This window comes from Parasteatoda tepidariorum, chromosome 11, assembly GCF_982258835.1.
Source record: "Parasteatoda tepidariorum strain Cologne lab strain chromosome 11, Ptep-v5.0, whole genome shotgun sequence".
Taxonomy (NCBI): domain Eukaryota; kingdom Metazoa; phylum Arthropoda; class Arachnida; order Araneae; family Theridiidae; genus Parasteatoda; species Parasteatoda tepidariorum.
Genome location: NC_141765.1, coordinates 34,264,310 through 34,287,086, shown reverse-complemented (window position 1 = coordinate 34,287,086; position 22,777 = coordinate 34,264,310). Strand labels below are relative to the sequence as shown.

At 28.3% G+C, this 22,777-nt stretch overlaps 2 protein-coding genes across 5 annotated transcripts in view; one reads left to right on the top strand and one right to left on the bottom strand.

Moving 5' to 3' along the window:
* Positions 1–1,448, bottom strand: part of LOC107450099 (ubiquitin carboxyl-terminal hydrolase isozyme L3) — a 91,611-nt gene extending 90,163 nt beyond the window's left edge. The window contains exons 1-2 of one of the 3 annotated variants that reach the window (XM_016065825.4): positions 1,254–1,439; positions 1,159–1,170 (exon numbers count right to left, since the gene is read on the bottom strand). In XM_016065825.4, coding sequence (XP_015921311.2) covers positions 1,159–1,170; positions 1,254–1,295 — 54 coding nt within the window. In that variant the 5' untranslated portion in view covers positions 1,296–1,439. Of the gene's footprint in view, positions 1–1,158; positions 1,171–1,253 lie in introns of all 3 variants that reach the window. The other 2 variants (XR_015430567.1, XM_071187481.2) reach the window with 2 other exon arrangements.
* Positions 1,449–1,646: 198 nt separating this feature from the next.
* LOC107450105 (leucine-rich repeat-containing protein 59) lies at positions 1,647–22,499 on the top strand. Of its 2 annotated transcripts, none has more exons than XM_016065842.3 (7): positions 1,647–2,041; positions 2,131–2,190; positions 11,885–12,148; positions 14,572–14,644; positions 15,764–15,925; positions 18,912–18,962; positions 22,156–22,499. In XM_016065842.3, the coding sequence occupies exons 1-7, from the start codon at positions 1,961–1,963 to the stop codon at positions 22,446–22,448; spliced, it is 984 nt and encodes a 327-aa protein (XP_015921328.1). In that variant the 5' UTR covers positions 1,647–1,960; the 3' UTR covers positions 22,449–22,499. The 2 variants fall into 2 exon arrangements, with proteins under 2 accessions (XP_015921328.1, XP_042898059.1); XM_043042125.3 differs by having other exon boundaries at positions 1,747–1,866.
* Positions 22,500–22,777: the final 278 nt, after the last annotated feature.

Genomic DNA, 22,777 nt, shown 5'->3' with positions numbered 1-22,777 from the left:
TCAAAAGTTATTTGAAAACAAATAAAATAATTTAGAACACCTTTTGTTGGAATATACCAAAAATTTATACACTACATTTAAAATTCATCAGTAATAAAAAAGAATATTTTGTATGATATGGCACTTATTGGTTAGAAATTATAAGAATATTGAACTTTAATGTTCTATAAAATTATACCTAGAAATATATACTTAGAACAAATTAGAATATAAATTTAGAGTTCATTTTCTAGCATTAAACAAGCTGGAAATTATGGAATGCTATATAAAAAAAAAGTAAAAGCCATAAAAACTTCCACAGTTACTAACAAAAAAATTATTATACAATGTTAATAGAAAATAATTGTAATTAGAGGCAACAGAACTTATTCTGTCATTTCAAATATTCAAAAATAAATAACAGCTACAAAAAGTAAATAGTGTCTAAAAATTATTACGCAAAGGTAATAGAAAATAATTGTAATTAAAGCTTATTGTAATTAAATTTATGCTGTCATTACAAATACTAAAAAATAACTAAATGTGAAATAAATTTTTTGACTTGTTTGTTAGTCTATTTCTCAATAGAAATTTTACATTTTAATTTACGAAACATCTCTTTCATTTTCAAATAATTTGAGTCTTGCATTCATATGTATTATGGAATACTATATGACAATTTTTAATGCAATAATAGTGTTTGAACAGTGAACTGTATTGTTATGATTTATTTTTATAACTTCAATTACATTTATAAAATTTTAGTAAAAATAAACTTAAGCATTTAAATATCTGTAAAAAAAAACAAATAAATTTAAATAAAAGAATTAGATTTAACAAAATATATAAAAAAAATTTATTTATTACTTTTTTAAAAAAATCCAGAACCCTGGTTCAAAAGATACCCTACTCCAATTCTATAAGCTGATTAAATTACAAATTTGATAAAACAGGCTCAATATTTTAGTATTCAAATAATGGGTATATGTTTCATTTTTATTTAACAAAGTACAGCAGTAATTGGTTGTGCTATAAAAAAGAAGTTAAGTATCGGCTTCTGGATATTCGGTAGAACACACAACATAATAGAATCACAAAAAGTGTATTAATGAATAGAAATATATGTTACTGCTCTGGCTATAAAATGAAGAAAATTTTCGTAGAAATCGGCAATCCTACCTTATTCATCACCTGGAAAAGAAAATAATAATTAGAGTATTCAATGAAAAACAAAACGAAATTTAGAACGCAGTTCGAATAGTTAAATAGTTTACTTCAGGATTGGATTCCAAAGGTAACCATTTAATGGAAGACATAATGGAAACAGATTTTAATAAAAATAATCTACGAAAAGGTAATAATAAGACAGTAAAATATATAAATAAGAACTAAGTATCACAATATTGTTGACAGAAGCTCTAGTTTCCACTCTCGCGCGGCATGGGCAGACGATATTTTTATTTACAGTTAACTTTCAATTGCCAGAGTTTTTTAAAATAAGATTTAAAAATAAACAAGAAATTTAAAAATAAGCGGAATACCACAAAGTTTTATTTTAAAAGAATTTTTTCATTAAAAATGAATAAAATCAATTAATTTAAACTGTTGAAATAATCATTTTATTCACACTAAATTGACAGTTACAATATCGATTTAATTGAAATCGTATTGCTTTTCATTAAATTTCACAATATATAACTACGAATTCCGTTTGATTCAATTTTTTCAGTTACTGCATTTAAAGAGATGAGATGGATTACCAAAATGAATTTCATTCAAAACTGATCATATTTTATCAGTTTAAACAGTTTGAAGCATCGCAGATTGTCCACGGACTGATAGTTTTCGTTTGAATTAAATCTGATTGCGTCTGCGTAAGCTGTGGAAGTAAGGAAGGCTTGATTTATCATCATAGATGGTTACTGAACTAATAATAGTTTGATAAGTATATAACTTCTATTAATATCTCTTCTTTATCAATATGTCTCTGAAGGAAAAAATAAATGGAAATGAACTTGACTTAAGTTTGAATCAGTTGACGGAAGTTCCCGTGAAAGAATTGGTAGCTTTTCGTTCGACAAAAATTGTTTTATTTATTGTTATACGGTAAATGCATTTTTTGTTAATTAATTTTCTTTTTTAAATTTTCAGGCTGCTGCCACTAAAGCCACAATGCTCGATTTATCATGTAATCGCATTTGCACTTTACCGGTAAGTTTTTTAATAAATTATCAAACTAATCACAAGTAGTTCATGTTAGTTTTACAATTTGCTGCGTAGAGGAGTTTAATATTAGGTTTCGTAAATTTTTAAAGCACATTAAATATATATTAATCTGTTAAAACTATAATTTATTATGTTTTGTTTTATACAACAGTCTTCTTTTTTAAAGCAGGGAGGCATATTCTTTTTTGAATAACAGACCATAGAAAGGACATCACCCCTATCTCTCACTTGTGCTTAAAAATTCATTCTGCATTCTTGTTAGCTGCCAGTCTTCATTGCTTTGGAAATTTTCGAACAGCTTTTATCTTTAGGTACTCCCTTTCCTTCCCCATATTTTTCCAAGCATGATAGAAATAAGTCTGCCCTGTGGCAAAATTCTTCTCTATACTTGTGACAAATCTGACTAGTACTGATATCTTTCTACAAGACCTTTAATTGTTAAAAATGTTTATGTTGTAAATATATAATAATAGATAAACTTAGATTTTGTAAAATTAGCCTACTTGTATAGAATAAAACTGCCAATAAACTTCTTCTAATTGTATCTTTTTTTCTAATCTAAATTTTACTCGTAAATTTTGACTTGAATGAACATAAAAAACCTAAAGTCTTATATTTTTTAATTGAAAGATATTTTAAAATAATGGCATATGATGACCAGGTCTAAAAATTATAAGCTGGATATATATATATAAAAGGGTATATATTTATTACAGGGTTCCCACGATCCTTAAAAATGTTTAATATTAGTTTAAAGTTCTTAAAAGTCCTTAATTTTTCAGCATCACTATGGTTTATAAAAACAATTTTTCATAGGGAACTTCAGGCAAGGGGAAGAAAGCAAGTCCTTTCATTAATATATTCTGCCTTTTGCCTAGAATGATACTCTATGAAGGTACCCAAGTAGAAGACCCACACTAACCTTCAAAATTGACAGAATTCGAGAAATTCAGTTCTACTGGTAACATTAAGAACAGAAGTATCAGAAAAATTTTTTGAACTAGAATCCATAATGAAAACTATTTCCTAAAATCTTGAAGAATTAAATAAATTCGTATAATATTTCAATGAGTAATAAGAAACTAAATTTATACAAGGCATTACATTTTTAAAATTCATGATTGTACTAAAAATTAAACAAATTTGTAAGAAACAGGGTTTGAAAAATCCCAGCCCGACTAGGTTTTGCATCAAGAACCTAAGGTTTATTGGGTTTTTGATGAAATCCAAGTTTTTTTTCAAAAATACGTAAATTTTATTTTCCTGAGTACTAAATAAGAAGGTATGATTTAGTTCTAACAAGAAAGTGAAGTAATTGATACCTATTTATAATTTGTTTTGTTGCAATGTAAAATTTTGTTATAGTGTAAGGTATCTACCACTACAAAGTTACGACTACAATTCACTAGTATATAAGACATGTTAACTCGATTCTATGGTGGGGTACCTTATCATAGATGAAAGTTGGCATGGTCTGTGACAACACTCTCCCCACATTGGTGACCTTCGGACGTGATGTGAACATGCCTACCTTGGCAGAAACTCCCATTTTGATCTAAACAAGCCTACTTCGATGGATGGTCCACATTGAACAGTTGACTTGGTACTTCTGACTGCGATATTAACAAACTCCTAGCGCTGTTGCTGCTCAGATTCAATCGTTCACAACGTATCCACTTGACTGCTAAAGGCAACACAGGAGCAACCATATTTGTGAACTTAATGCAGTTCTCACGATCAGCACTCAAAAGCAGGGTTCGCCAAGTGGGCCCACTTTGAAAAAACCCGCCCGGGTTTTATTGGGCGGGCCCACCTTGAAAAAACCCACTTGGAACGATAAGCGGGTTTTTTCAAAAAAAAAAAAATTTTTTTCTTACTAAAACTTATTGTTTTGCATTTACTTTTATATAATTTATAGTGCAGCATAAATTTGTCATGATTTATATGATTAAGTTTTTAATATCAGTAAAGTAAAAGAAACTGGAATCTTCATGTAATTTTATAGTAGGTATCTACTATTGAAAACTTCAAGTGGGTTTTTTCAAAAAGTAATATTTTAATGATATTAAATCAAATAAAGATTTAAATAATATACTCTGAAAAGATCAATTTTTCAAATATAGTTGCATGCTTTATATATTAATAAACAGGTTATTATTATTAATTCATATGTTTAAAAAAATTGAAAAGAAATTTTTTTTTCTTTTTTTACCAAGTGATACATTAACAAATTTGAACAGTTTTATTTTCTGGCTTTAAAAAAAAAAAATCTAAAACTTTTTATAAGAGAACTTTTTAAAATTATTTATCTAAAAATGAAATCATTTTCCTAGGGTTAATTATTTGAAAACAAATGGGACAAGTAACTGATACTCTTTATAATTATTCGTAATTGTAAAAGAAACTGGAATCTTCATGTAATTTTATAGTAGGTATCTACTATTGAAAACTTCAAGTGGGTTTTTTCAAAAAGTAATATTTTAATGATATTAAATCAAATAAAGATTTAAATAATATACTCTGAAAAGATCAATTTTTCAAATATAGTTGCATGCTTTATATATTAATAAACAGGTTATTATTATTAATTCATATGTTTAAAAAAATTGAAAAGAAATTTTTTTTTCTTTTTTTACCAAGTGATACATTAACAAATTTGAACAGTTTTATTTTCTGGCTTTAAAAAAAAAAATCTAAAACTTTTTATAAGAGAACTTTTTAAAATTATTTATCTAAAAATGAAATCATTTTCCTAGGGTTAATTATTTGAAAACAAATGGGACAAGTAACTGATACTCTTTATAATTATTCGTAGTTTTAATTTCACTTTCTATTAACTTTATTATAAAAACATGTAAGACCATTAAATATTTATTTCAGTTTTTTATTTAACTCAAGTCAGATGAAATTTTAGTTTTTACTGATTATAAATATTTACAGATTATAATTTTATAATAGGTAATATCCATATGTTTAATAAATATAGTAAATAAATGTGTGTGAAAACAAAAAGATTAATAAACTTGTTCCTTTTATATTACTGCATTTATATTTTATAGTTCCTAATTTAAAAAATTATGAAACATAATGCACTTAACAATAAAGAAGATTCAAATAGGTAGTGATAATGCGCTATTTAAATTTAATATGAAATACATATAACCAGGGTTCCCCAAGTGGGCCCACTTTGAAAAAACCCACTTGATGTTTTTTCACAAATTGTTTTTTTTTAAAATTTGATTCAAAAAGAAGTAGCTCCTAATACTATCATTGGACACATCGTTGAAGTTAACAAATATTTTAGAAATGTGCATCAAGCACATGGATGGGCAAATGAAAAAAACTGCTTGATGACCCAATAAAACTAGGTGGAATTCATATTATGAGCACGTAAAAACTTTTGCCAATAATTACCATAAATATGAAGAGATTGTTCTTGAACATCAAAATGAATCTAATAATAATATGCAGTGTTTTCATCATAGAAAAAAAATCGGTGAGAATTTCTCACCCTTTCTCAAAAACAGGGTGAGATTTCAGAAAGTTAAGTGAGATTTCTAAAAACTAAAAAAACACAAATAGACTTGGAAAAAAATCTTTTTTTTTGTTTGTTATAATACATTTTTAACGTCTTCTATTTTTTAAAGCATTTAATATTTTTGCTGCATCATCATAGAAGATTTTGCCTTTACTAGGTATTTATCCATATTACATTAGCGCATAAAAAATTTGAACATCTTACATGAAAAAACCTTATCTACGGTAAACACGTGGTTGCAGAGAAATGTGTTCCGAAAGGGGTTCGGAGGGGTTGTGTTCTGTTGTTCGAAAAGGTTCTGAACAATACTGATAAATAGGGAAGCTAGATAACAGGGCAAATGTTGAAAATAATGAAAGAATCCAGGAAGAAAAGTGAAGCGGATTTTATTTTAAATGGCGTAAATCGAAGCTTTTTCCAAAATGCGAGAAATTCGCGAATTTCGAAATTGATTTATAGAATGCGCGAATTTCTCGCGGTAATCATTTTTTAATGCGAGAAAAGAAAAAAATATGCGAGATTCTCGCGTTCTCGCGCTGTAGTGAAAACACTGATATGTCAAAAATATTAAATAATGTTGGGCTTTACCAATAAACTATCTATTTGGAAAAACAGATATCAATTGTTTCTGAAGCTTTAAAAAAGCTTCAATTAGAAAACCTTTCAACTTCAGAAGCTTTTATGAATTAACTTACTATCGTGTGATGAATTAGAACCCCATAAACATTTTGTAAAAAAATTCAATCAGGCTGTTCAGCCACATCATTTATTAGCATATGCGTCCTGGATCCCGAAACAAGGGGACAATTTTTAAATGATGAACAGGACCAATTAGCAGAAAACTGTCTTTCTAAGCATCATCCAGAATTTCTGCCACGTGTTATGGCATTCAAAATTTCCGATCCTGAATACTTTCCAAAATCAATGATGCTTGAGTGCAAAAAATAGTGGTAAATTATGGCAAAAAAAATAAGTAAATAAATAAATAAAATTCCTAGCTTCCACAAAATTTCTGTCAATTCTTTTTTATTTGAACTCAGCACCATCATCCTCTGTCTCTATCGAAAGACACTTTTCAAGTTTCGGTTTGGTGCAGAGTAAACTTCGAAATAGATTAGGAATAGATAAAGCTACAAAACTCGTAAAAGTGTATCACCATCTAAGAGAGAAATGTAGACCCTTTGAATCTGTTGTATGATAATAATAATAAAGGAAAAAATTGGACCTTTTTTTTTAAGTTAACTCTTAACATCTGCTGACAATTTTTAACTATTTGGAGAAAGTTTATCACAATTAAAAAACAGTTAAAAATTAAAATATTACTTTTAAGATTTTTTAAATATTATTTTTAAGATTTCATTTGAATACAATTTATTTTGTTTCTTTTAATCATGTTTAAAATAATGAAAGCAAACAAAAAAAAATTTCTATTAAGTGATACATTAAACAACAATAAACAAATTTAAAGTTTTATTTTCTGATTTTAAAAAAATAAGCTATAACTTTTTATATATGCTTTTTTTGTAATTTTAAGATTAATTTGTCTTTTGAAACTATAAAGTTAAAATGTATCTAAAGATGCATATATTTATTTAAATATTTGAAAAAAGGGGCAAATAACTGATACTCTTTATAATTATACGTAATTTTAATTTCACTTTCTGTTAATCGTATTATAAAAACATGGAAGACCATTAAATATTTATTCCAGTTTAATTTTATTACAGGTAAAAGTCAGATGAAATTTTAGTGTTTACTTGTACAACTCTATTTAACAAATAAAAATATTTTCACAGTAAAATTTATGAGCACTAAATGAAAAAACCCAATTTTCCCCGGGTTTTTTCAAATGAAACCCAATTTTCCCCGGGTTTTTTCAATAAAACCCAGGTGGGTTGGGTTTTTTCAAAAATCCCCGGGTTTTTTCAAACCCTGCTCAAAAGTACGATGATCTTATTACAGCTCTCTCGACTTCTCACAAAAAAACAGCAATGAATCAACTAGTGGCATCCGTTCATCAAATTCTATCACAGCTAAAATTCTGGTGGGGGAGTACTGTAGGGTATTTACTAGTACAAAATTACAACTACAATTCACTAGTATATAAGACATGTTAACTCGATTCTATGGTGGTATCTTTTCATAGATGAAAGTTGACATGGTCTGTAACAACACTCTCCCCACATATAGTATTTTATTAATCATTTTATTCAGTTAACATTGGAACTTAATGTACAATTTTCAATTTTTGTTCAAATTTTTGGTTGTTTTAAAATTAGTTAATGTTTAGTTTCATTATGTAAAGTTGATTCCTAATAACAGGTTTTGCTGGAAAGGATTTTGTTTAAGTTCATGCATCATAAAAGTAAATATAACGCATTAGCTGGTGTAGTAGCGAAGTATTTTCAATGTTTCAGACAAATTTCTTTATTTACTCTTTCTTTTTTTAAATATACAAGAAAACAAAATTGCAAATCTTAATTTCTGCACTTAATTTTACAAATCAATTTCCATGAAATCATTAAAAATAGAGTGCAGATTAGTTTGATTCGTTAACTTTTGCAATCTTAATGGCGTTAACTTTTAACAGGTCTGAATGACGTTAACATTCAACAATATGAAAATATTTTTTGAAGGAAAAAAACCAACCCGCACTTTCAAAAATTGCCTTTTAATTCTTTGGCAAGCCCTGTTAATTAATAAAATTTTATCAGTGCTTACATTATAATAAAATTGTTTTTTAGTATTTTTTTTTTATTTATTGATTTTTTTGGAAGGTAAATAATTTGCACTGTCACTGGTGGTATTTGTATATAAAAGTTACAGTAAAGTCCCGATTATCCGAGTTAATGTGAATGACGACCAACTCGGATAACAGAAAAACTCGGTTGAAGCGAAGATAATGTAAAAGGAAAGAAAAAGAGTAGGTATAAAAGTAATATATTTAACAAATATAAAATTTATTGGAATACACCACATACAATTCATATTATAATTAAAAAGCTTACTTAAAAACTCCTAAAGAAAACACTTTTTGAGAAAAAGTTTTTACTTAAAGTCCTTAATTGTTTTACATTACTTTGTCGCTTTTCTGCTGCAATGTTTAACCATTTTTTTTAGGGATAACAGTAAGGCTGATGTCTCCTCTTGTTCAATAGCACTTTCGATAGCTTTTAATCCATCTGTATGGGGGATTTTTATGTGTTGATTTTCCTCCTCACTGTCTTTATCATCTTCGCTAGATTCACTTCCATTATTGACTATAATAACGATTATTTCATCAAATCAAGTTGTTGGATATTGTTTTCCTGAGTGTTTGGAAGTTGAAATCAGATTTTTTTCAGCTGTAGTTTTAAAAATAAAAAATAAACTGGAACAAAAAAATTCTAGAAATATAGCTCGATTAAAGTGTAAACTCGGATAATCGGGGCTCTACTGTATTTATTTTCCTGTGATCTTATGAAGCATTCGTATTACTAATTGACCAACAATAAATAGTTTGGTGTGTTACAGATTATGGTCTTATGCATTGTTGTCAAGTTTTTAGTAATTTAAGGTTTTAACAATGTTTTATCTCATTTATTCCAAATAATCAATTTAATTTTATCATGTTATAATAAAGTATAAAAGTTCAGTGTTTTACGATTTTTAATTTGGTATCTATTTAATAATAAAACTCGAATTGTACTAACAGCCTTCTATATTTCTGTGTTGCTTAATTGCTTTCTGATTATTGATAGCTAGTGTTATAAGTGGAAATTCCTGCAGATAATTTTTACTCTAGAATTCTGTTATCCAACCTTAAAATAACTAAAGATTACTATCATTTGTGGTTAAATGCATATTTCAGTCAAGCTGTTTCTTTTTTAATTGTTATATGAGGAAGAGTCAATAAATTCCTGGCATAGTCACCTACATTTGTGCATGTATTCGTTGGAAAAGAAATATTTTTTTAGAGGTTGGCAGAACTGTATAGGACCCGAAATCCGGCATTCACTGGACCGACTAAATTCTGTATTTCGGAATTTACCGAATTTCGGTTCTCCTTCGGAAGTTCCAATGTGGCCCTCATATATTGCGATAATTAAATTGTACTGTTAATTTGAGGAAAACCTATGAATTTAGTTAAGTTTCGATCGTAGATTATGATGGGGTGAATTTAAAACTGTCCCATCTTAAATTATTTTTTTTTAATTAAGATAATAATCTATATATTATAATCAAGAAGAAATAATCCAAAGAAGAAGTAATTCCAGAAGAAATAATTCGAATCCTCCGAATAAGAAATAATTGTTTCTTTTTCTGAGAGAGATTATTGTTCTCGTTTTTTCTTTTAGATAACATTTTGTTTTAACAAAAGACACTCACCTCCCCCCCCAAAAGAATAGCACTTAATGCTAAGAAACTAACAATGAATAACTACGAAAAACAAGCTAACAACTGATAACGATTAAAAAAACAAGCTAACAATTAACAATAAAAAAATGAACAGTTAATAACTAATCAAAAATGTCTCAGAATAAAAGACAAATAAATGGAATAAATAAAGCAGCCAAGTAAAAAATAAATCAATGGAATAAAAAAAGTGGCAAAATAAATAAATCTAATATAAAAAGGCCGAATAAAATTTTGTACCCCTCAGGTAGTTTCACTGTCAACTGGGTGTGATCAATTTATACGCTTACAAGCGTATAATTCTGATACGCTTGGAATGCAAAAGAAATTATATGAAAACATTGCCATGAAAAAACTGCCTTTCGTACGAGCGTTTTCGTGAAGGTTGCACAAACATCCAAGGTGATCATTGGATCCTCTTCCACTGCAGATGAAAATGGTGAGTGCATTCAAGTACAGGCAGATAAACAAATATCCATCATTGCTATTGCCTCTTAAAATCGATATTTCACATGGGAGTATTCGCAGCATTCTTCATGATGATTTGAATATGCATTATGTTTTCTTTGCACATGGTTCCAAAAATCTTATCCCCTGAACAAAATAAGGTGAGAGTGATCATGTGCAGGGATTTGATTGACATGGTTGATGAAGCTGACAACTTTAAAAGAATTTTAACAGAGACATGGAGTATCTTTACGAACGTCAGTCAAGTGGATCAAAGGCAAAAATATCACCAAAAAAGAAAATTTTTGCTTGGACAAAAGTCGAGGAAAAGTAATTTTTGAGGGTTTTTTTTAATACGAGGGTGTCATTCTCTATGAATTTATTGCTAAAGGCCAAACTATCAATAAAGAATTTTACCTAGAGATCCTTAAATGACTATGTAATAATTAGATGAAAATGATCTGAAAAATGGACAACAAAGGATTTGTTTCTTTTATGCAACACAGTGTTACCACTCTGACACACCATCCTTATTCTCTCGACCTAACACAAGTGTATTTTCACCTGCTTCCGCTGCTAAAAATGAAATTGAAGGGGCGCTTTTAGTGAATTCAGATGAGGTGATCAAAAATGCAACGAAGCGACTGTAGGACCTCTCAAAAAGTGGACTCTAGGAGCATTTTCAACAATTACACAAATGCTGGAAGAAGTGTGTAGATACAGGACATTACTTTGTAGGCCAAAAAAGTAAAATTATTATTCTATTTTTTTTAATAATTTGCAATTGACCTATTCCGAGAACTTTTTGACTTTACCTCGTAGCAATATCTGTATCAAGCCAAGACGTGATGCAGTTGCGGCCTTCCGCTTATATACAGGCCACGATTGTCTTTCTGCTCACTTATACCGCATAGGCCTTTCCACCACGCCTTTTTGTCCTATTTGTAAATCTGGAGAGAAATTGAGCAGGGACCACCTGCTTCTATGTGGGGTCCTTCATGGACACACTGAGTCCTCAAGATACTGGGAAGCAAGAGAACTTTTAAGGCAATAACTTCGGTCTTCTTTCTTTGTTATCCTACGTACATTTGTATTCGTTATTTATTTCATCTTTCTATTTGTACCCTTTTCCTTGCCATTGGAAATAAAAAAAATATCTGTATCAAATATTGTAATAAAATGTTTTTAAGTTTAAAATTAAGTATTTATTGGACATAATTTCTTATTAGCTGAAATAACTAAAATAAATACTGTAATTTTTTCGATGTGGAACTGACACATATTTATTTTTCTGTGCAGAGAGAATTTTCAACATTAACCCACTTGGTGAAAATTGATTTGAGTGCCAATAGTCTTTCTGAACTTCCTGATAACTTTGGTAATCTGCATAACTTACAATATTTAGATTTGTATTCAAATCAGCTTGTAACTCTTCCTGTAAGCTTTTGTAGATTGAAGAACTTACGTTGGCTTGACTTGAAAAACAATCCTTTGGAAGGCAAATTGAAGACAGTTGCTGGCGACTGTTTGGATGAAAAAGAATGCCAAGCTTGCGCCAAAAAGGTATGTGCATATGCTATCTTACATTAGTAAATTTTATTACTTTTGAATAAAATATTGTAATAAAATGAAAATTTCAGGCTTTAATTATCTTGGTTTATTATTATTTTTTATCTTAATTCTTCCTCTTTAATTTATTATTTAGAATTACTCTTTTTCATATTTTCTCATTCAAATACTGTCTTATTCTATTTTTGGATTCAAGTGTGCATGAATTAACATTTCAAGTTTTTCCCTTTACTAATTGTGTGAACCATATTATACCCTTATTTTAAGGACCAATTGTAATTACTAATGTTTTCCTGTTAAACATTTTCTAGCCATGATGGCTCAGGGAATAGAGCATTCGTCTACCAATGAGGTGAACAGGGTTTGAATCTCAGCTACGACTGCTGAATACGAATTACGCATTCGGCTTGCTCCGACCACAGTGCTGACTTAAAATATCCTTAGTGGTAGACAGATCGTGGGTTAGAGTCCCCTTGCCGTTAGCCTAACCATGGGAAGATTTCTTGGTTTTCCTCTCCATGTATCACAAATGCGGGTTAGTTCGTCCTCAAAAGGAAAGTGTCTAAATGTCTCAAAATGTCCTGGATCAAGTATTTGGATACTTGGTGCAGGAAGTCCCTTGTCTTCTTGATCGGGTTCAAAATTACAAGGTTACGGAGTTGAACATTAATAGTTGTAAGCCCAAAAATTGGGCCGGCTGTTCAACAACAATTATAAAATAAAAGTATATATATGTATGTATACAATACAAAGTCCCATCTCTGGAAGTCTGTTTATCTGATAGATATTTTTTCCAGACACTTTTTAGCAATCAAATATTGTATCAAACATAAAACTCTTTTCAAAAAATTTTATTTATTTTTTTTACAGTTACAATTTGCTAAAAAAAATAAAGGGAGAATCCTCCTCTTTTCTGCTTCTTCATGATTTTTACCTGACTTCGAAATTTTGTTCGTTTTTAATCCAATTTCCACTATAATCAGGAATAAAAATGAAAATCACATAAACAAAATTCAGCATTTCACTACAGCGTGAAAAAATTAAGTATTTTTTCTCATTCCTCGCATAAAAGGATTATTACTCTTACAAATCACACATTCAATTGCAGAGTGCACAAAAATTTCTTAATTTTGAAAAAATTTCAGATTTGAGATGAAATAGTTTCGACTAAAATGGGTTATTAAATCTTTATTCAGAAGCGTGATTCGATCATAATAATATTATATTAAAAACTAAATCAAAATGTTAAAAACTATGTAGAAATTCCAAAGTGTGATTGACAAAACCATGTGCACAATAAAATCATCATAAATCAAGTGCATAAAAAAGTAATTCTGCAAGTGCCCAATTCAAAATTTCCCATATATATGATACTGCATCATTAAAAAACTTTGAAAGTCTGTAGAAATAACTGACAGAAATTTGACCCTAATTTTACGTGGAATTGTGAGTGAATTGTCAATAATTAAATGCGAAATGTGGGATTGAAATTTTGTTGGACAAAATAATAACGTATTAAAACATTGACATTTTAGAAACCAGGTGAAAATCCGTTTTTAATAGCTACCGAAAAACGATCTTCAAAGCCAAGTAGATCCAATGTTTAATTGTTGCTAATCGAGTGGATCGAGAAATGACTACCAACTGAAATAGGTGATTAGAAATTCGCAACATGTTATAATGGCATATTAAAATATCGAGATTTTAAAAACCATGAGGAAATCTGTAACAAAAATTGCGAAACCATGGAAACAGTGTGGGTTTATTTTTTGTTGATTGGAATTGATGTCAATTATTGTCTTTTGTTATTTTTTATTGAGTAAGGCTGTTTTGATGTTTGCCTTCAAGACTTATCTGGAAAAATCTATTTTCCAGACTTGCCGAAGTCCCGATGATTCTTGATATGAGACTTCAATTTACATACAGTTGCAATAATATGATATATATTGATTATTTTTGTAATAATTTCATTAATGATTTTAATATTAAATTAATTATTATTAGCTCATATTGAAAATCTAGTTCATTATAGGTTTTTAAAAGTTAAAAAAAAAAAAAAAAAAAACTTGCTTTTTTTTGTTTTTGAAAAAATTAGTTTTACTATCAAAATTCAGGTGGTAGCTTCATAATTTCACTTGTTCTATGGTTTGTTACTTAACTTGCATATGTATATATAATATAATATAATTTGTATCAGATATAAGTAATAAACCACTACCTGCTAATAAATAAATATATGATTAATATTATTTGTTGGTTTTTATTTTCCCCATTGTTTGTACTGTTTGAAACCTAGTTTCTACCTTGTCCCGATGAAAACTTCTTTTTCCTCCTAAATACCTTACTTAGCTTTTTAGCCACGAGTTATATATATATATATATCTTTATAATAAATTACTATGAACTTTACATTTTAGGTTGTTTCTTATATGCAAGCAATTGATTCTGATTTAGAGCGAGAAAAACAGAAAAAATTAAAAGCAGTTAGAGGTATTTATCATTCTCTATCACATTCTCCATAAATTGTTTTCTTTTTTTAAAAGAAATTTGTATTTGTTCAGATTATTTAGTGTTTGTATACATAATTTCCAATCTTTTAAGATTTATATGTTCTGAACATGATAAATGGTGAAATAAAAAAATTACTAAACCTGCATTAAACTGTTGAAACCATTTTTAGGGTTGTTAACATCTCTGTTTTAACTTTGGAGAGAATGGTAAAAATTTAGTAACAGGGTTACCCTTCTCACTAAAGGGCAGAAAGGAAAACAATCTTTATTGAAATTTGTAACGAAAAATACTCTTCTCTCTCTCTTTACTGTTCTGATAATGTCAAAAAAAGAAAAACAGAAAGAGGAATAAATCAATCCATCTGCATCAGGGATTATAGCCAATCAAGGTCCAACTTTTTGCACATTTTCAAACTTAACCTGACTATGTGTGATTTCTTTTTAATTTCTGCATCTGTGGGACCATTTGTGAAGTTTAGCTAAGATTCTAATTGTGCAATTATTTTTTCAATGTTCGAGCGTATTTTGCCCAACTGTAAATTTCCAAGCAAAAAAGAAAGGCTTGTAGTGTTTAAATATGTTTTTATTGCTTTCTTTTTCAGTAAATTAGAAAGCCGGGTGTGCAAAGTTTCCCTAATAACATTACATTAAATGCCCTGGCAATTTGCAGAGTATTCAGGGTCCATTTGAATGATTACTATTTGCCACCCAAACTCTTATTAAGAAAATGGCTGAATTCCCCCAGTTTTTAATTTTGTATATGTGATGAGACCTAGATATAGGATTATGCTCTCTAAATATTTGATTACTATTTTTTATGCTTAAGATAGTAAAATTCTAATTTTAATAAACTAAGTAGAACACTTGGAATAATCAAATTAAAAACTTAATTTTATCAGTTTTTCGTAACTTATCACAACTTATCAATTTAAGATTTGCCATCAACTCTCTTGATTAAGGTCCCCATACTATTTCAGTATTTTTTATTTTAATTGCTGCTTTAGACAATTTAAGTTTTATAACTTTTGTCCATTTCATTGCCTTTTGCACTGAAAATAGTAGATAATATTTTCCATTTCTTTTCATACTTTTCTTTTAGAAAAAGAATCTGCTAAACAAGCCTTAATTGATAAAGAACTTGAAGAACAGCGCAGGTCAAAAAAATTAGAAAGAGAAAAAAGAAAAGCTGAGTCCAAAGCTAAGAGAGAAGCTCAATTATTACTTGAGAAAGAACAGCAGAATGACCATGGAAACGCTTCAAGTAATCTATATTTTCTGTCATTTAATCATGTTTTCTGTGTATGACATTTTCAATTTTTTAATAGATATTACGAAACCAAAACGCATGAAGATAGTTTACTTAATCTAGCAATTCTTATTTACATTTAGCAATAGCTCGTTTATGTAGATGGAAAAAGAGAATATATATCTATTTTCTTCTTTTATTTGTAAATAAAATATTTAAAAGAAAGTTAAAATTGATTTCGCTTCGTATTATGACAGAAATAAACCATTTTCCTTGCAAAAGAGTCACAAAATCTGGTTAGTACTGGCACAAACTTGTGAACTGAAATAACTAAACTATTGTTACACGCTACTTAAAACTTTTTTTTTATCTTGTTAAAGATGCATTAAGCTTCACAATTAAAAGCATAAATAGAAATTATGTGCTATCCTGCGTTATATACTATATTTTTCAGTTTATGTTTAGATTTTTTTCTTACACCAGTGTGAACAAATTTGTTTAATCTATGCACATTATGTTTTCATTTATTATTTTCATATTTTTGAAATGGTTTTTTTATGTTAAAAAAAATTAACAAAAAATATTTAGCATTTATTTAAAATATTTTCATGGTATATTTGTTTAATGCCGTATTATGTTAATGAGCAGATTGTTAAAGCTCCTTTATATTAAAATAAATGAAAAAAATTTATTCTCTATATATTTAACTATTAATGCTAAAATATAAATTTACTATTTTATGGACATGGACCAGAGACAGCAAGAGCTATCAAAATATTATATTAAAAATTAATTATATAAAAATCATAAAAGTTTAAATATTCTAAAAGCAAAAAAAATATTATTTTATTGATGAACAATTACACTATCAGTATATGAATGCAAAGCACAGAACAATATGTAAATTTGAAATTTCAACATTTAAATTTAAAAATAATTTGTACCAGATACTTTAAGTTATTCCATTTGAATACCATACATTTGAATTCTGTACTGCACGTAGAATAATAAAATTAGTATCTTAAGATCTTTTTAAATGCATGGAATTCAATGCGAAAAAACTATTTTGTGAATTACAAATTTCAAGGCAACAAATTTGTCGCCCATGCATATGATTTTACTAACATTTGTAGAACGTTTGGCAACAATTGTCGCCATACTGACTTAAACCCTAGTAATACTTGTATATTCAGTGGAAAATCTAGGGTATGGCATGTGCGACTTTTGCCATAGGTATATTATCTGAAATGTGCCAAATCGACAGATATTTTTTAGATATTATTATTTTTTCTGAAAATTAAAATATTTTACTTCTGTTCAATTTTTACCGAAGCAAATTAATTTTCTTACCTGAAAAAGTGATCTAAACAATGAAAATCTGCCGTAAAGCACAATCTCAAATGTTTTTTCCTTAGGGAAATCTCAATCTTTTCAGTGCTAAAAGTCAAGGCCAAAAATTTTTTTATTACTTTTAGCACAAATTGTGCAACATTTGTGCTCTCCTATTACAAGAGGAGCACATATCTCAAAAGTAGTAAAGTGGGTAGAGGGAGAGTTAAATCCCTCCAAAGGCCAGGGAAGATAACTTTAGTGAGAACAAAACTGAAAAGTGGAAGTCTGAGTTCAGCTGCCTCTAGACTTATTAACTTTATATATGCTTGTTTAACTTCAATTTATTGAGTTGCGAAAAGCTCTTTGAAAAGCGTTTTCTGAATTTGTTGAATAGACCTTATCCCTATTGTAAATTGGGGAGTATAATGAAAGAAAAAAAAAACTCATCTCCTTCACAGAGGGAGGTTTCACGCCCCACAGCCAGGGATCCAAAGAATAAACAACTATAATAAATACTAGCAAAAAGTGCATCTCTACCTTACCTGATTACTAATTTAAACAAATCAAACAATTTAAGATTAAATTAAATTAAAAATTGATGAAAAGGTTAAAGAAATAGTTTCTGTGTTTGAAATTTCGAAATAAAGTACTGGATTTCTATTTGATCGAGAGAAAATGACTCTCATTAATAGTAAGATAGTAAATAATCATTTTCTAAATACTTAAATTAATGCATTGAGTCATATTTAATTTGCTTACATCCATTAGATACGTTAAAAAATTTTACTGTAGTAGAAAGGATTTTAGAAAAAGCATTTTTGCCCCTCAACCCTAACAAATAAAAAATTATAATTTGTTTTTAAATGTAACTTTTTTTTTAAATTTTAAAAGGTGAAATTTTTTCTGTCTGTGATAATGCTTTTTCATTATTTTTTGATATGAAGATTTCATTTTTTAATTTATTACTCTGAACAACTAAAATGTTTGAATTTTGCAAAATATTAATACAACAGTATAGCAATGTTTTTTGTTTGCATTGATTGTAGCTTGAAAGATTATAATTTTTATTATAATTCTTTTTTTACGATTTAAGTTTACATAATGTTAAAATTTTAAACTTCATTCTAATGATCTTCAGATCAGTAGTATTGAATAAATTATTGAACTTGTATTTGTAGTACTTTTTTTTTAAAACTAAAAGAAGCATTTTTAATAACAGTTTGCAAATTTTTAATCACTTTTTTAAATTCTTTTTTTTTTTTCAAATTGTTCTATGTCTACACTATAGTTTTTAAAAAATAGCTTTAGATGTTATAATATATAAAACTTATGAAAGAAAGCTGAAGTTCATTTTCTTTCTTTTATTGAACACAAGGGCAGTGCTATTATAGTATGTATCTCTATCAATGATTTTTCTCATCACTGAAGTTTTTTTAATGAATAACAAATAAGCCAAAATGTACAACTTAATTATTATCATTTTATTAGAAATTGTTATAATTGATCTTAATTATTTGCTCTTTAATTAACTTATTTTATTGTGAAAATACATCAATGCAATGCTGGAAGAAAAAAAAAACTTTTACTTTCAAATCAAAATTCTAAAGTTCTATAATTATAAAAGTACTTCTGCAACTAACAATGTTTTCCTTTAATCATATTTTTTTAGGGATAAACGGATATGAAAGTGAAAATGATATGGAACAGAGTTCAACTAAAGGTATATGATTTGCAATATAATGGTTCAGTTTTTTCCATAGTTTAATTTTATTTTTTAATAATCTAATATTATTGAAACTGTTTTAATTTTTGTGTGCATGAGTTAGGAAAGGTGGGAATGTATGGTGTTCAAAAAGTGGTGGGTAAGGTGGAGTGTTCAAAAAGTTGGTATGTATTTCATTATTTCAAAGTATTAACCAAAAGTATTAACCAATACTTGTTGAAATTAAAATTTGGAATGGTGAGAAAATAGAGTATATGAGGTAGTATATTCTATTTGAACTTTTCAACAGTTAGGCTGGTATTGTAAATTATTTTTCCTGTCTCTTGGCTTTAATTGGTATGACGTTGAATTTGCTTTTAAACTACACCAATGTTTTTGTTACAATATGATTTTGAGTTTTGTGCAATGTAGCTATATCCAGCTTTTGTGCCATTAAACAGTTTTGCCTTGCTTTGATGCTCTTTACGTCTGAAAGGTGCATTAGGCTACAATATTGGCTCTCCCTCTCCTCACCAATGTGATCTCTCTTCCCCTTTCCAACTGGTTATTGCCCTTAAGCATATATTTTATTAATTTCCTAACATTTGTGCTGAGAATTCTTTTTCTTCTCTCCTAAAGTATATCTCCATTCTCATAAATATTAATGGCACAGAATAAAATGATAATTGTACTATCTTCCTAGTTGTTCTAGGGATGTTGGCTGAGAGGAAATATTAAATAAGCATCTCTATCTACACAAATATATAAACATATGACTTAGTTGTTTCTCAACGTTATCCTACAAACACATAAGATAAAATGTCACCCTAAAAAATAGGGGATATAACAGGACATTACTTTAAGGTTTCTTCCAGTTTTTCCCATAAAATTACGATATAGAATTCTGAGATTAACTATTTCATACAGTTTATTTAATGTTACATATCTGCATGTTTTTAGATTAAAAGAATTTTTTTTCATAGCTTGCAAATTGAAAGCAGCTTTTATCATTTTAAACTAAAAAATCTAGAATTAGGTACTCAATTAGTATAAAAGTACCTATCTAAAATTATAACTTACATGTTTTATTGCTTTCAATTCATAAAAAAATATCTGAAAGTTTTGAAGTATCATGTGCATTTGTATCCAATATAAAATGCTTTTATTTACCATCTCTTTTGAAAAATGTTTTACTATAGAATGATCATCTGTCATAAAATTTCTTAAATACAAAATGTAAGGAAACTACAACAAAAAACTAAACCGTGCATCTAAGTTGAAAACAATAGAAGGCTTTTAACCTCTTACTTACAACACCTGATAGCACCTGCTATTCTAGACCATCAATTGTACCAGCCGTAAGCAAAAGGTTAACAAGCCGCCTAATTAAAATTTATTTCGTCTTGACTGAAAGATAAGGTAAACATAGTATTGGGTCAGTGTAAATGAAATATCTTGAAAAAAAAATGACACTTAAATGGTGACAACCAAAAATCCAGCACAATAAATGACTATCCCAAATTGGACTAATTTGAATAATCGATTCTAGTAGTTTATCGGAAGTTTAAAAAACAAGATTTTCTTCTCTTTTACAGAAGATACTATGAAATACCAATCAATTGCTGATAAGTGCTCTGGTCTTTAAATTAAATGTCACTCAAATCTATATATATATATATATATATATATATATATATATATATATATATATATATATATATATATATATATATATATATATATATATATATATATATATATATATAAGCACTTAATAAGGAAAGAGCTTCACCCCTCCCCTAATTGTTAATGTGAAGACAGCAATAGCTCCAACATGCATTTGTATCAAGCTTAGGTTTCAAGAGAACAGGAAATTCCCCCCACCTCTGAAAGGAAGGAGATGAGGTTGAGAATAATATTAAATTGCCAATAAACTGAAATAAAGAGAAATTAGGATTTTGTTTCATTGTGTTTTGATTTGGGCCTAAAGTTTTTTTGACTAAAACTTATTAATGTACAATCACTGATATCTTGATGAAAAATAAAACAAGAATAATGAATATGATGCAGGCTTTGATTAAATGCTGAGGAGTTTTATGTTTCTTTTGTTTTCTTCATCTTTTTCAGTCTCAGCTCTTTTGATTAACTTCATTAAAAAGTTTTTACAAGATTTATCTTTTCCTATAAAGTTTGGTAATATGGGAAATAAGTTTTCAGCATTATTTTTTTGTTTTAAAATAAAGGAATTTTTTTTTCATGTTGCCATTTTTATAAACTTTTATTTTGTCAGCACTTTAATTATGGCAAAGCTCTGTTTAAAGGCATTTTTAGAGCATGGCATTCTCTTGTTCTTGACTTCAGTGAAATGCACAGTGCTTTGAATTTCGAGGAAACTATGTTTCAAATTGTGTTCTAGTATGACAAACTCTGTGCTCTATAAATGGTTACATTTCAGAGACATTGTTAGCATTTTAAGATTTGATACAAATTCTTGTCTAGCTGAACCTCCCTTCACTCAAACTAAAATGTGTGTGGATATAGACTAGTGATTTTTTATGTGTGTAACTAGGCTAGTGATGTTTACCTGTGTGTAAGCTTGCATAATACTATTCTGGATAAAGTTGTGTGCACTTCCTGTCTCTGCTCTAAATTAATATTTGTAGGTTTATTGTTTATACTTATAAACACTATCGCTGTTTTTTTCCTGATTAAGTGCTAATTTACGTGTGAAACATTACACAAAGCTATTGGCAAACCATTGTGTACTGCAAGAAAAAACTCCATGTCTGCTATCCAAAACTAGTTTGATTGTCAGATTCTGGTATACTGATAGCGGCCAAGATTGGTTGAAATCTCATAATTCGTTTTCTGAGTTTAATTTAAAGCGCATTTTGCAGATTGCTTTCTTGTTTGCTGACCTGTGATTCCTTTTTCAAATTCATTGTCTTTTATACAAAACTTTGTAAAGTAACTCTGTGACAATGTTCTCCATGTGATTGTTCGGAGCATTAACTGCAAAATGTTCAAAAGAAAATGACTCATAAATCTGAAATTTCCTAGTCAATTATGTTTACTTATCATTGGGGATTATAACCAAAGTTACTTCCCATCAGACATTTCATTCACACAGACCCAATGTAATAAATTAAATCGATTTTGTGTTATTATCTCTATCTTACAAAATTAAATAACTTTTTTTTTCTATTGGTAGGAAAATACTTGTCTTTCAAGGCCTTCCTTTTCTTCCTTTTGGTTATATGCTCTTCAATATTTATATATCTATTATGGAGTGATAACATGAAGTCTGTTAATATGCACAACTTAAGAGCAACATCTCAATATGTTCTTCTCAAAGGAAAAGCTCATTTTCTTCATGGCCTAAAATTGACTTCATATTACTCTCCTATTGTGAAAGAAAATTTGCTGAAGGTTGTACACTATTATATGGTATCAATGACTCATTTTGCTAGTCAAATTGAACAGATGCTTTCAGGGTACTTTTAACCCTGTATTAATATATTGTTAAAATTTATAAATAAAATGTATTCAAGATAATATCTAGTTGGTTTTATTGAAGCAATACTCTATTGTAAGTTAAGAAAAAACCATTGCAATATAAGATTTGAGTTATCATTTGCGATTGTATATACAGGGTGGCCACCCACCTGGAATTATCAGGGAATTTTTTTATACTGGAAAAATCAGGAAATTTTAAAGAAAAGCTGGCAATTTTTTCTTTAATTTTTTTATTTTCACTAATTTAAATTATTTACTAATTTTCTTAATTTAAATTATTTCATCCATTATACTCACTTTCATTAGACCGTAATGTA

What these genes read in the sequence shown, in the direction of transcription:
- LOC107450105 (XM_016065842.3), top strand. Translation starts at nt 1,961, where the DNA reads ATGTCTCTGAAGGAAAAAATAAATGGAAATGAACTTGACTTAAGTTTG. An exon ending in AAGTTCCCGTGAAAGAATTG is followed by an intron (nt 2,042 to 2,130) that starts GTAGCTTTTCGT and finishes TTAAATTTTCAG; the next exon opens with GCTGCTGCCACTAAAGCCAC. An exon ending in GCCAAGCTTGCGCCAAAAAG is followed by an intron (nt 12,149 to 14,571) that starts GTATGTGCATAT and finishes TTTACATTTTAG; the next exon opens with GTTGTTTCTTATATGCAAGC.